The 14,350-nt window shown below is 45.4% G+C and overlaps 1 protein-coding gene across 1 annotated transcript in view; it reads right to left on the minus strand.

Annotated features, from left to right (window-relative positions):
- Window positions 1–14,350, minus strand: part of FAM3B (FAM3 metabolism regulating signaling molecule B) — a 98,906-nt gene that overhangs the window by 21,862 nt on the left and 62,694 nt on the right. The window contains exons 3-4 of the mRNA XM_077293855.1: window positions 870–993; window positions 334–392 (exon numbers count right to left, since the gene is read on the minus strand). Of these exons, the coding sequence (XP_077149970.1) occupies window positions 334–392; window positions 870–993 (183 nt within the window). The remainder of the gene's footprint in view (window positions 1–333; window positions 393–869; window positions 994–14,350) is intronic.

Below are 14,350 nucleotides of genomic sequence, written 5' to 3' on the forward strand. Positions count from 1 at the left end.
AAATACTTTTTCAAGGCACTGTTCTTACAACATGCAAATAAAGAGAGTGTCTGAGGTAATGGTGCTAAAGGTGTCACCTGAGGCAAACATTTAAAAAGGGTACCTTGGGTTTAGCATTTACAGCAAAATTACTAAATGGGGTTTATGTGGCAGAACTTGTAAAGAGAGCACCTACAGTAGGTAGTAGGTGCATTGCATAATGAGTTTCTTAAAAACCTATGACAGTGCACCGCAGGGACCTCATATTTGGTAATTGTTGAGTGTTTTTCCCATTTTCACATTGTAGCATATTGTCACATATTCATTATGTAAGTCTAAGGGATAATAACTTACGATTGACAACCGCAATGTTTATTCCTCTGTCCCCGTTCTTCTTACCTCCACCTAATAATCTAAAAGTCAAGAAAATGTCAGCCTTTGAATTATTAATTACTCTTATCGTTGATCACCTGGACCGTGCCAAAGATAAGGACAAACACGTTGGGAGCAATGTTTCATGTGAGTAGACTAGTGATCCTTCCCCATTAAGATACAGGGAGATATGACACAGGTCAGTACATAAGAGATGCTGTCATGGGAGGACAAAGTTGCACTTTACTAAATATGTACTAATTGATTCTGTAGTAAGAGTGCAATTCACCATATGTAATTAGAGATTGATAGTGCAACATATTGTAGGGTACCAGTGAAAGGGTACAATATACTCTGGCACACTTTTTTTAAGTGACAATAGAGGGAAACATATTTGTGGCACCGCCATGGGTACAACAACTATGCCTACAAAGTAAAGAACATTCCTATGATGCCATATTCCCACACGCAGCTGAGTTTACTAAAAATAACAAAAGAATAAGGTAACATTTACTTACATTTCATCTTCCAGACATATGCTAGGTTGGATGCTCTTTCCACCACCACTCCTTATCTTATACACAACCTCAGAGGGTGAGCAACTTCTCCAGGCAGCACACTTCTGTCTCACAGGTGGTGGAGCTGCAATAAAAATACTGTCACTAATAATAATTTTTATATCTATAGTGCCAACATATTCCGCAGCACTTTACATTTTAGAGGTGACTTTTACAGACAATAAAGACATTACAGAATAATACAACTCATTAGATACTAAAAGGATATACACTCACCGGCCACTTTATTAGGTACACCATGCTAGTAACGGGTTGGACCCCCTTTTGCCTTCAGAACTGCCTCAATTCTTCGTGGCATAGATTCAACAAGGTGCTGGAAGCATTCCTCAGAGATTTTGGTCCATATTGACATGATGGCATCACACAGTTGCCGCAGATTTGTCGGCTGCACATCCCAAAGATGCTCCATACAAGGCAGGATGGATCCATGCTTTCATGTTGTTTACGCCAAATTCTGACCCTACCATCCGAATGTCGCAGCAGAAATCGAGACTCATCAGACCAAGCAACGTTTTTCCAATCTTCTACTGTCCAATTTCGATGAGCTTGTACAAATTGTAGCCTCAGTTTCCTGTTCTTAGCTGAAAGGAGTGGTACCCGGTGTGGTCTTCTGCTGCTGTAGCCCATCTGCCTCAAAGTTCGACGCACTGTGCGTTCAGAGATGCTCTTAGGCCTACCTTGGTTGTAACGGGTGGCGATTTGAGTCACTGTTGCCTTTCTATCAGCTCGAACCAGTCTGCCCATTCTCCTCTGACCTCTGGCATCAACAAGGCATTTCCGCCCACAGAACTGCCGCTCACTGGATTTTTTTTCTTTTTCGGACCATTCTCTGTAAACCCTAGAGATGGTTGTGCGTGAAAATCCCAGTAGATCAGCAGTTTCTGAAATACTCAGACCAGCCCTTCTGGCACCAACAACCATGCCACGTTCAAAGGCACTCAAATCACCTTTCTTCCCCATACTGATGCTCGGTTTGAACTGCAGGAGATTGTCTTGACCATGTCTACATGCCTAAATGCACTGAGTTGCCGCCATGTGATTGGCTGATTAGAAATTAAGTGTTAACAAGAAGTTGGACAGGTGTACCTAATAAAGTGGCCAGTGAGTGTATATGAACTATACTATGTGATCAACATAATATTTCCCATAAGTTGTTTTCATATACATAGAGAAGTGCCTTTTAAGGACACAAATTCTTCTTTTTACAGCATGATACCTATTGGATGAGACATTGAGGAAATTCTTTTTTATGGCTCCCCAAATGCCCCCCAAGCCTCAGAACTCCAGAGTGGTATTGAAAAAAAAACATGTGGACAGAAATACATGAAAATACATACAATAAAAAGATCCCCATTGTCACGAGTTTACCATGACAGAGAGGGGTCAGAAGACTGCAGCGTCCGATTTCACATACTCCTGCACTGATTTGAAGCACTTCTTCATATTAAATGGTGCAGGTTTCTTTTAGCAGTGCAAGGATTAAACTGTTCAGCTCAGAGTCTCTGAAGCTTTCCTGCTTGGATTGTCTCAGCTGTTCAGTATTGGCCACTCCCCTCTACTATATATACTCACAATCTAGATTGCCAGTGTTAGTCTTAGCTGCCTGGAGTGGAGTGGAGCTGTCTGATGCTTGTAGAGGCGTTTGGAGAAGTTAATCTGTGACTTTGGAGTTTCTGCTGTGTGCAATCCCTTATCTTCTCCTATTTTGTTTACCTACCAATTTCCCCGATGTTCCTCTCTGTTATCTGTGAGTGCATATTTGTATGACTGATATTTTCATTAAACCCTGTACGTCTTCCCTTGTTTGTCTAGTTGGTGTAAATACATATACTATAACTCCCCACTTCCCTTGCTGAGGGAGGCGGTCGGCTATAGGCTGGATTCAGTAGTTCAGCAAGGTACGTGGCCCAGCATTTTCACCTCCACAAGTAATCTGGGGAGTAGGGATAGCTAGGGCACCCCTAGAGGTAGGGGCAGTGTAGGAGCCCCTGACAAATAGAGCTGAGACACCCATATTATGAAACTGTGGGACCTACACTACAGTTCAAAAGTTTAGGGTCACCCAGACAATTTTCTGTTTTCCATGAAAACTCATACTTTTATTAATCCAGTGAGTTGCCAAATGAATTGAAAATCTAGTCCAGACATTGACATGGTTCGAAAAAAAAGATTTTTATTTGAAATAATAATTTTCTCCTTAAAACTTTGCTTGCGTCAATGAATGCTCCCTTTGCAGCAATTACTGCATTGCAGACATTTGGTATTTTAGCAGTTAATTTGCTGAGGTAATCTGGAGAAATTTCACCCCATGCTTCCAGAAGCCGCTCCCACAAGTTGGTTTGGCTTGATGGGCACTTTTTGCGAACCATACGGTCAAGCTGCTCCCACAACAGCTCAATGAGTTTGAGATATGGTGACTGCGATGGCCACTCCATTACAGATAGAATACCAGCCGCTGCTTCTTCCCTAAATAGTTCTTGCATAATTTGGAGGTGTGCTTTGGGTCATTGTCCTGTTGTAGGATGAAATTGGCTCCAATCAAGTGCTGTCCACAGGGTATGGCATGGCGTTGCAAAATGGAGTGATAGACTTCCTTATTCAAAATCCCTTTTACCTTGTACAAATCTCCTACTTTACCGACACCAAAGCAACCCCAGACATCACATTACCTCCACCATGCTTGACAGATGGCGTCAGGCACCCTTTTAGCATCTTTTCAGTTGTTCTGCGTCTCACAAATGTTCTTCTGTGTGATCCAAACACCTCAAACTTGGATTCGTCCGTCCATAACACTTTTTTCCAGTCTTCCTCTGTCCAATGTCTGTGTTCTTTTGCCCATATTAATCTTTTCCTTTTATTAGCCAGTCTCAGATATGGCTTTTTCTTTGCCACTCTGCCCTGAAGGCCAGCATCCCAGAGTCGCCTCGTCACTGTAGTGTTATGACCCCAATGGCAGAGGGTTTCAGAAGTTATTAGCAAGTCTGCAAACACAAAAACCAGCTCATAGGGCAGTGGTAACTAGGCTGACCGTATACCTGATCCTAGCACCACAAATAGCAGCAGCCGGGGAACGTACCTACGTTGGTTCTAGACGTCTCGCGCCAGCCGGAGAACTAACTAACCCTAGAAGGGAAAAGATAGACCTTTCTTGTCTCCAGAGAAAAGACCCCAAAAGTTGGATACAAGCCCCCAACAAATAATAACGGTGAGGTAAGAAGAAAAGACAAACGTAAGAATGAACTAGGTTTTTTTTAGCAAAGAGAGGCCCACTGACTAATAGCAGAATATAGGAAGATGACTTATACGGTCAGCAAAAACCCTATAAAAATTTCCATGCTGAATATTAAAGAACCCCAGAACCGTCTAACGGCCCGGGGGGAGAATATCAGCCCCCTAGAGCTTCCAGCAAAATCAGGAATCACATTTAGTACAAGCTGGACAAAAATAAGAGCAATGCAAATAACCAAAAAATAAGGAAGCAGGACTTAGCTTATTTTGCAAGAACCAGGACCAGCAGACAGGAGCAAACAGAAAGGAACTGATTACAACGATGCCAGGCACCAGACTGAAAATCCAGGAAGCTTAAATAGCAACACCCCTGGACTAACGAGCCAGGTGGGTACCAAGCTGAGGAAAGAAACTCAAAGTGTCATGTCGCTAGTGACCACAAGAGGGAGCCAAAAAATCCAATTCACAACAGTATCCCCCCCTTAAGGAGGGGTCACCGAACCCTCACCAAGACCACCAGGACGATCAGAGGCGACCACCCAGGAATTATCCTCCTGACCATAGCCCTTCCACTTGACCAGATACTGAAGCCTCCGTCTGGAGAGACGAGAATCCAAGATCTTCTCCACCACGTACTCCAACTCGCCCTCAACCAACACCGGGGCAGGAGGCTCAACAGAAGGAACCACAGGCACAACGTAGCGCCGCAACAAAGACCTATGGAACACGTTGTGAATGGCAAACGACACCGGAAGATCCAAGCGAAAGGACACTGGATTAAGGATTTCCAAAATCTTATAAGGACCGATGAAGCGAGGCTTAAATTTAGGAGAGGATACCTTCATAGGAACAAACCGAGAAGACAGCCACACCAAATCCCCAACACGAAGTCGGGGACCCACACCGCGGCGGCGGTTGGCAAAACGCTGAGCCTTCTCCTGTGACAACTTTAAGTTGTCCACCACATGATTCCAGATCCGCTGCAACCTATCCACCACAGAATCTACCCCAGGACAGTCAGAGGGCTCAACATGTCCCGAGGAAAAACGAGGATGAAAACCAGAGTTGCAGAAAAATGGCGAAACCAAAGTAGCGGAACTAGCCCGATTATTAAGGGCAAACTCAGCCAATGGCAAGAAGGTCACCCAATCATCCTGATCTGCAGAAACAAAACACCTCAAATAAGCCTCCAGTGTCTGATTTGTTCGCTCCGTTTGGCCATTAGTCTGAGGATGAAAGGCAGACGAAAACGACAAATCAATGCCCATCTTAGCACAAAAGGATCGCCAGAACCTGGAAACAAACTGGGATCCTCTGTCAGACACGATATTCTCAGGAATGCCGTGCTAACGAACCACATTCTGAAAGAATAAAGGAACCAGATCGGAAGAGGAAGGCAGCTTAGGCAAAGACACCAAATGGACCATCTTGGAAAAGCGATCACATACCACCCAGATGACAGACATGCCCTGAGGCCCTGGAAGATCCGAAATTAAATCCATGGAAATGTGTGCCCAAGGCCTCTTTGGGACAGGCAAGGGCAAGAGCAACCCGCTGGCACGAGAACAGCAAGGCTTAGCTCGAGCACAAGTCCCACAGGACTGCACAAATGACCGCACATCCCGTGACAAGGAAGGCCACCAAAAGGACCTAGCCACCAAATCTCTGGTGCCAAAAATCCCCGGATGCCCTGCCAACACCGAGGAATGAACCTCGGAAATGACTCTGCTGGTCCATTTATCAGGAACAAACAGTCTGTCAGGTGGACAAGAGTCAGGTCTACCAGCCTGAAATCTCTGCAACACACGTCGCAAATCCGGAGAAATGGCTGACAAGATTACTCCCTCTTTAAGAATACCAGCTGGCTCTGAGACTCCAGGAGAGTCAGGCACAAAGCTCCTTGAAAGAGCATCAGCCTTCACATTCTTTGAACCTGGTAAATACGAGACCACAAAGTCAAAACGGGAGAAAAACAATGACCAACGGGCCTGTCTAGGATCCAGGCATTTAGCAGACTCGAGATACATCAGATTTTTGTGATCTGTCAAGACCACCACACGATGCTTAGCACCCTCGAGCCAATGACGCCACTCCTCAAATGCCCACTTCATGGCCAACAACTCCCGATTGCCAACATCATAATTCCGCTCAGCAGGCGAAAACTTCCTAGAAAAAAAAGCACATGGTCTCATTACAGAGCAACCAGGGCCTCTCTGCGACAAAACGGCCCCTGCCCCGATCTCAGAAGCATCCACTTCAACCTGAAAGGGAAGTGAGACATCAGGCTGGCACAAAACAGGCGCCGAAGTAAACCGGCGCTTCAGCTCTTGGAAAGCTTCCACGGCTGCAGGAGCCCAGTTAGCAACATCAGAACCTTTCTTGGTCATATCCTGTTGTGATTTTGCTTTTTGCTCCCTCTAGTGGTCATTAGTGATTTGTGTTATGGTTCTCAATGGCAAGAGAACATAGCCCAGCAAACATAAGTACTAGCTCTTGGAAGGATGGAAACTAAACTGACCATGAACTAAACCTGCCGCACAACTAACAGTAGCCGGGTAGCGTAGCCTACGTTTTTTATCCCTAGACGCCCAGCGCCGGCCGGAGGACTAACTAATCCTGGCAGAGGAAAATATAGTCCTGGCTCACCTCTAGAGAAATTTCCCCGATAGGCAGACAGAGGCCCCCACATATATTGGCGGTGATTTTAGATGAAATGACAAACGTAGTATGAAAATAGGTTTAGCAAAATTGAGGTCCGCTTACTAGATAGCAGGAAGACAGAAAGGGCACTTTCATGGTCAGCTGAAAACCCTATCAAAATACCATCCTGAAATTACTTTAAGACTCTAGTATTAACTCATAACATCAGAGTGGCAATTTCAGATCACAAGAGCTTTCCAGACACAGAAACGAAACTACAGCTGTGAACTGGAACAAAATGCAAAAACAAACGAGGACTAAAGTCCAACTTAGCTGGGAGTTGTCTAGCAGCAGGAACATGCACAGAAAGGCTTCTGATTACAATGTTGACCGGCATGGAAGTGACAGAGGAGCAAGGTTAAATAGCGACTCCCACATCCTGATGGAAACAGGTGAACAGAGGGGATGATGCACACCAGTTCAATTCCACCAGTGGCCACCGGGGGAGCCCAAAATCCAATTTCACAACAGTACCCCCCCCCTCAAGGAGGGGGCACCGAACCCTCACCAGAACCACCAGGGCGATCAGGATGAGCCCTATGAAAGGCACGGACCAGATCGGAGGCATGAACATCAGAGGCAGTCACCCAAGAATTATCCTCCTGACCGTATCCCTTCCATTTGACCAGATACTGGAGTTTCCGTCTGGAAACACGGGAGTCCAAGATTTTTTCCACAACGTACTCCAACTCGCCCTCAACCAACACCGGAGCAGGAGGCTCAACGGAAGGCACAACCGGTACCTCATACCTGCGCAACAATGACCGATGAAAAACATTATGAATAGAAAAAGATGCAGGGAGGTCCAAACGGAAGGACACAGGGTTAAGAATCTCCAATATCTTGTACGGGCCGATGAACCGAGGCTTAAACTTAGGAGAAGAAACCCTCATAGGGACAAAACGAGAAGACAACCACACCAAGTCCCCAACACAAAGCCGAGGACCAACCCGACGCCGGCGGTTGGCAAAAAGCTGAGTCTTCTCCTGGGACAACTTCAAATTGTCCACTACCTGCCCCCAAATCTGATGCAACCTCTCCACCACAGCATCCACTCCAGGACAATCCGAAGATTCCACCTGACCAGAAGAAAATCGAGGATGAAACCCCGAATTACAGAAAAAAGGAGACACCAAGGTGGCAGAGCTGGCCCGATTATTGAGGGCAAACTCCGCTAAAGGCAAAAAAGCAACCCAATCATCCTGATCTGCAGACACAAAACACCTCAAATATGTCTCCAAGGTCTGATTCGTCCGCTCGGTCTGGCCATTAGTCTGAGGATGGAAAGCAGACGAGAAAGACAAATCTATGCCCATCCTAGCACAGAATGCTCGCCAAAATCTAGACACGAACTGGGTTCCTCTGTCAGAAACGATATTCTCCGGAATACCATGCAAACGGACCACATTTTGAAAAAACAGAGGAACCAACTCGGAAGAAGAAGGCAACTTAGGCAGGGGAACCAAATGGACCATCTTAGAGAAACGGTCACACACCACCCAGATGACAGACATCTTCTGAGAAACAGGAAGATCCGAAATAAAATCCATCGAGATGTGCGTCCAGGGCCTCTTCGGGATAGGCAAGGGCAACAACAATCCACTAGCCCGAGAACAACAAGGCTTGGCCCGAGCACAAACGTCACAAGACTGCACAAAGCCTCGCACATCTCGAGACAGGGAAGGCCACCAGAAGGACCTTGCCACCAAATCCCTGGTACCAAAGATTCCAGGATGACCTGTCAACGCAGAAGAATGAACCTCAGAAATGACTTTACTGGTCCAATCATCAGGAACAAACAGTCTACCAGGTGGGCAACGATCAGGTCTATCCGCCTGAAACTCCTGCAAGGCCCGCCGCAGGTCTGGAGAAACGGCAGACAATATCACTCCATCCTTAAGGATACCTGTAGGTTCAGAGTTACCAGGGGAGTCAGGCTCAAAACTCCTAGAAAGGGCATCCGCCTTAACATTCTTAGAACCCGGCAGGTAGGACACCACAAAATTAAACCGAGAGAAAAACAACGACCAGCGCGCCTGTCTAGGATTCAGGCGTCTGGCGGACTCAAGATAAATTAGATTTTTGTGGTCAGTCAATACCACCACCTGATGTCTAGCCCCCTCAAGCCAATGACGCCACTCCTCAAAAGCCCACTTCATGGCCAAAAGCTCCCGATTCCCAACATCATAATTCCGCTCGGCGGGCGAAAATTTACGCGAGAAAAAGGCACAAGGTCTCATCACGGAACAATCGGAACTTCTCTGCGACAAAACTGCCCCAGCTCCGATTTCAGAAGCGTCGACCTCAACCTGAAAAGGAAGAGCAACATCAGGCTGACGCAACACAGGGGCGGAAGAAAAGCGGCGCTTAAGCTCCCGAAAGGCCTCCACAGCAGCAGGGGACCAATCAGCAACATCAGCACCCTTCTTAGTCAAATCAGTCAATGGTTTAACAACATCAGAAAAATCAGCAATAAATCGACGATAAAAGTTAGCAAAGCCCAAAAATGTCTGAAGACTCTTAAGAGAAGAGGGTTGCGTCCAATCACAAATAGCCTGAACCTTGACAGGATCCATCTCGATGGAAGAGGGGGAAAAAATATATCCCAAAAAGGAAATCTTTTGAACCCCAAAAACGCACTTAGAACCCTTCACACACAAGGAATTAGACCGCAAAACCTGAAAAACCCTCCTGACCTGCTGGACATGAGAGTCCCAGTCATCCGAAAAAATCAAAATATCATCCAGATACACAATCATAAATTTATCCAAATAATCACGGAAAATGTCATGCATAAAGGACTGAAAGACTGAAGGGGCATTTGAAAGACCAAAAGGCATCACCAAATACTCAAAGTGGCCCTCGGGCGTATTAAATGCGGTTTTCCACTCATCCCCCTGCTTAATTCGCACCAAATTATACGCCCCACGGAGATCTATCTTAGAGAACCACTTGGCCCCCTTTATGCGAGCAAACAAATCAGTCAGCAGTGGCAACGGATATTGATATTTAACCGTGATTTTATTCAAAAGCCGATAATCAATACACGGTCTCAAAGAGCCATCTTTCTTAGCCACAAAGAAAAAACCGGCTCCCAAGGGAGATGACGAAGGACGAATATGTCCCTTTTCCAAGGACTCCTTTATATATTCTCGCATAGCAGCATGTTCAGGCACAGACAGATTAAATAAACGACCCTTAGGGTATTTACTACCCGGAATCAAATCTATGGCACAATCGCACTCCCGGTGCGGAGGTAATGAACCAAGCTTAGGTTCTTCAAAAACGTCACGAAATTCAGTCAAGAATTCAGGAATCTCAGAGGGAATAGATGATGAAATGGAAACCACAGGTACGTCCCCATGCGTCCCCTTACATCCCCAGCTTAACACAGACATAGCTTTCCAGTCAAGGACTGGGTTATGAGATTGCAGCCATGGCAATCCAAGCACCAACACATCATGTAGGTTATACAGCACAAGAAAGCGAATAATCTCCTGATGATCCGGATTAATCCGCATAGTTACTTGTGTCCAGTATTGTGGTTTATTACTAGCCAATGGGGTGGAGTCAATCCCCTTCAGGGGTATAGGAGTTTCAAGAGGCTCCAAATCATACCCACAGCGTTTGGCAAAGGACCAATCCATAAGACTCAAAGCGGCGCCAGAGTCGACATAGGTATCCGCGGTAATAGATGATAAAGAACAAATCAGGGTCACAGATAGAATAAACTTAGACTGTAAAGTGCCAATTGAAACAGACTTATCAAGCTTCTTAGTACGCTTAGAGCATGCTGATATAACATGAGTTGAATCACCGCAATAGAAGCACAACCCATTTTTTCGTCTTAAATTCTGCCGTTCACTTCTGGACAGAATTCTATCACATTGCATATTCTCTGGCGTCTTCTCAGTAGACACCGCCAAATGGTGCACAGGTTTGCGCTCCCGCAGACACCTATCGATCTGGATAGCCATTGTCATGGACTCATTCAGACCCGCAGGCACAGGGAACCCCACCATAACATCCTTAATGGCATCAGAGAGACCCTCTCTGAAATTCGCCGCCAGGGCGCACTCATTCCACTGAGTAAGCACAGCCCATTTACGGAATTTCTGGCAGTATATTTCAGCTTCGTCTTGCCCCTGAGATAGGGACATCAAGGCCTTTTCCGCCTGAAGCTCTAACTGAGGTTCCTCATAAAGCAACCCCAAGGCCAGAAAAAACGCATCCACATTGAGCAACGCAGGATCCCCTGGAGCCAATGCAAAAGCCCAATCCTGAGGGTCGCCCCGGAGCAAGGAAATCACAATCCTGACCTGCTGAGCAGGATCTCCAGCAGAGCGAGATTTCAGGGACAAAAACAACTTGCAATTATTTTTAAAATTTTGAAAGCAAGATCTATTCCCCGAGAAAAATTCAGGCAAAGGAATTCTAGGTTCAGATATAGGAACATGAACAACAAAATCTTGTAAATTTTGAACTTTCGTGGTGAGATTATTCAAACCTGCAGCTAAACTCTGAATATCCATTTTAAACAGGTGAACACAGAGCCATTCCAGGATTAGAAGGAGAGAGAGAGAGAGAAAGGCTGCAATATAGGCAGACTTGCAAGAGATTCAATTACAAGCACACTCAGAACTGAAGGGAAGGGGAAAAAAAAAAAAAAAAAAAATCTTCAGCAGACTTCTCTTTTCTCTCCTTTCTCTGTCAATTAATTTAACCCTTTTTGGCCGGTCAAACTGTTATGGTTCTCAATGGCAAGAGAACATAGCCCAGCAAACATAAGTACTAGCTCTTGGAAGGATGGAAACTAAACTGACCATGAACTAAACCTGCCGCACAACTAACAGTAGCCGGGTAGCGTAGCCTACGTTTTTTATCCCTAGACGCCCAGCGCCGGCCGGAGGACTAACTAATCCTGGCAGAGGAAAATATAGTCCTGGCTCACCTCTAGAGAAATTTCCCCGATAGGCAGACAGAGGCCCCCACATATATTGGCGGTGATTTTAGATGAAATGACAAACGTAGTATGAAAATAGGTTTAGCAAAATTGAGGTCCGCTTACTAGATAGCAGGAAGACAGAAAGGGCACTTTCATGGTCAGCTGAAAACCCTATCAAAATACCATCCTGAAATTACTTTAAGACTCTAGTATTAACTCATAACATCAGAGTGGCAATTTCAGATCACAAGAGCTTTCCAGACACAGAAACGAAACTACAGCTGTGAACTGGAACAAAATGCAAAAACAAACGAGGACTAAAGTCCAACTTAGCTGGGAGTTGTCTAGCAGCAGGAACATGCACAGAAAGGCTTCTGATTACAATGTTGACCGGCATGGAAGTGACAGAGGAGCAAGGTTAAATAGCGACTCCCACATCCTGATGGAAACAGGTGAACAGAGGGGATGATGCACACCAGTTCAATTCCACCAGTGGCCACCGGGGGAGCCCAAAATCCAATTTCACAACAGATTTGACTCTGGAGCGTCTGTCTTTTTCTATATCCTCACCTGGGCCGTTAGTTCAGGGGCGTTGCTATATAAGCTCCCTGGACCTTCAGTTCAATGCCTGGCATCGTTGAAATCAGAGCTAATCTGTTGTGCTCTTGTCCTCTGATCCTGGTTCCTGTTTTCCAAGCTAAGTCTGCTCTTTTCTTTTGCTTTTGTTTTGTTTGGTATTTTTGTCCAGCTTATTCCTATCTGTATCCTGACCTTTGCTGGAAGCTCTAGGGAGCTGGTGTTCTCCCCCCGGACCGTTAGACGGTTCGGGGGTTCTTGAATCTCCAGCGTGGATTTTTATAGGGTTTTTGTTGACCAGATAAGTTATCTTGCTATATTCTGCTATTAGTAAGCTGGCCTCTCTTTGCTGAACCTAGTTCATTTCTGTGTATGTCATTTCCTCTTATCTCACCGTTATTATTTGTGGGGGGCTTGTATCTTGCTTTGGGGTCCCTTTCTCTGGAGGCAAGAGAGGTCTTTGTTTTCTTCTCCTAGGGGTAGTTAGATTCTCCGGCTGGCGCGTGTCATCTAGCGATCACCGTAGGCATGATCCCCGGCTACTTCTAGTGTTTGCGTTAGGAGTAGCTATTTGGTCAACCCAGTTACCACAGCCCTATGAGCTGGATTTTTGTATCTTGCAGACTTACACGTTCCTCTGAGACCCTGTCCACTGGGGTCATAACAGTATGCCAGGACAGTATTAAATGTTTAATGCATTGCAGAAGTGGGATTATAAGAAAGAAAATTTTGAGTTTTTTTTTTCCCTCTCTCATTTTTTTTTTTCTTTTCCCCTTTACCTCAGAGTGGCTTAAGCTTGCTGCAGACATGAATGTCCAGACCTTGATTACAAGTGTGGACCAGCTTGCCGCTCGTGTGCAGGGTATACAAGATTATGTTACCAGAAATCCTAGGTCTGAACCCAAGATTCCGATTCCTGAACTGTTTTCAGGAGACCGATTTAAGTTTAGGAATTTCAGGAATAATTGTAAATTATTTTTGTCCCTGAAACCTTGTTCGTCTGGAGACTCTGCTCAACAAGTAAAAATTGTTATTTCATTCTTACGGGGTGACCCTCAGGATTGGGCTTTTTCGTTGGCGCCAGGAGATCCGGCATTGGCTGATATTGATGCGTTTTTTCTGGCGCTCGGTTTACTTTATGAGGAACCCAATCTTGAGATTCAGGCAGAGAAAGCCTTGCTGGCTATGTCTCAGGGCCAGGACGAGGCTGAGGTGTATTGCCAAAAATTTCGGAAATGGTCCGTACTGACATATTGGAACGAGTGTGCACTGGCCGCTAATTTTAGAAATGGCCTTTCTGAGGCCATTAAGAATGTTATGGTGGATTTTCCCATTCCCACAGGTCTGAATGATACCATGTCCCTGGCTATTCAAATTGACCGGCGGTTGCGGGAGCGCAAAACCGCAAATTCCCTCATGTTGTTGTCTGAACAGACACCTGATGTGATGCAATGTGATAGAAAAACCGCAAATTCCCTCATGTTGTTGTCTGAACGGACACCTGATTTGATGCAATGTGATAGAATCCTGACTAGAAATGAGAGGAAAATTCATAGACGCCGGAATGGCTTGTGCTACTACTGTGGTGATTCTACACATGTTATCTCAGCATGCTCTAAACGTATATCTAAGGTTGTTAGTCCTGTCACCGTTGGTAATTTGCATCCTAAGTTTATTCTGTCTGTAACTTTGATTTGCTCACTGTCATCTTATCCTGTCATGGCGTTTGTAGATTCAGGTGCTGCCCTGAGTCTTATGGATCTCTCATTTGCTAAGCGCTGTGGTTTTATTCTTGAACCATTAGAAAATCCTATCCCTCTTAGGGGTATTGATGCTACGCCATTGGCAGAAAATAAGCCGCAGTATTGGACACAGGTTACCATGTGCATGACTCCTGAACACCGCGAGGTGATACGTTTTCTCGTTCTACATAAAATGCATGATTTGGTTGTTTTGGGGCTGCCATGGTTAC

Source organism: Ranitomeya variabilis, chromosome 3 (genome assembly GCF_051348905.1).
Source record: "Ranitomeya variabilis isolate aRanVar5 chromosome 3, aRanVar5.hap1, whole genome shotgun sequence".
In the NCBI taxonomy this organism is placed as follows: Eukaryota; Metazoa; Chordata; class Amphibia; order Anura; family Dendrobatidae; genus Ranitomeya; species Ranitomeya variabilis.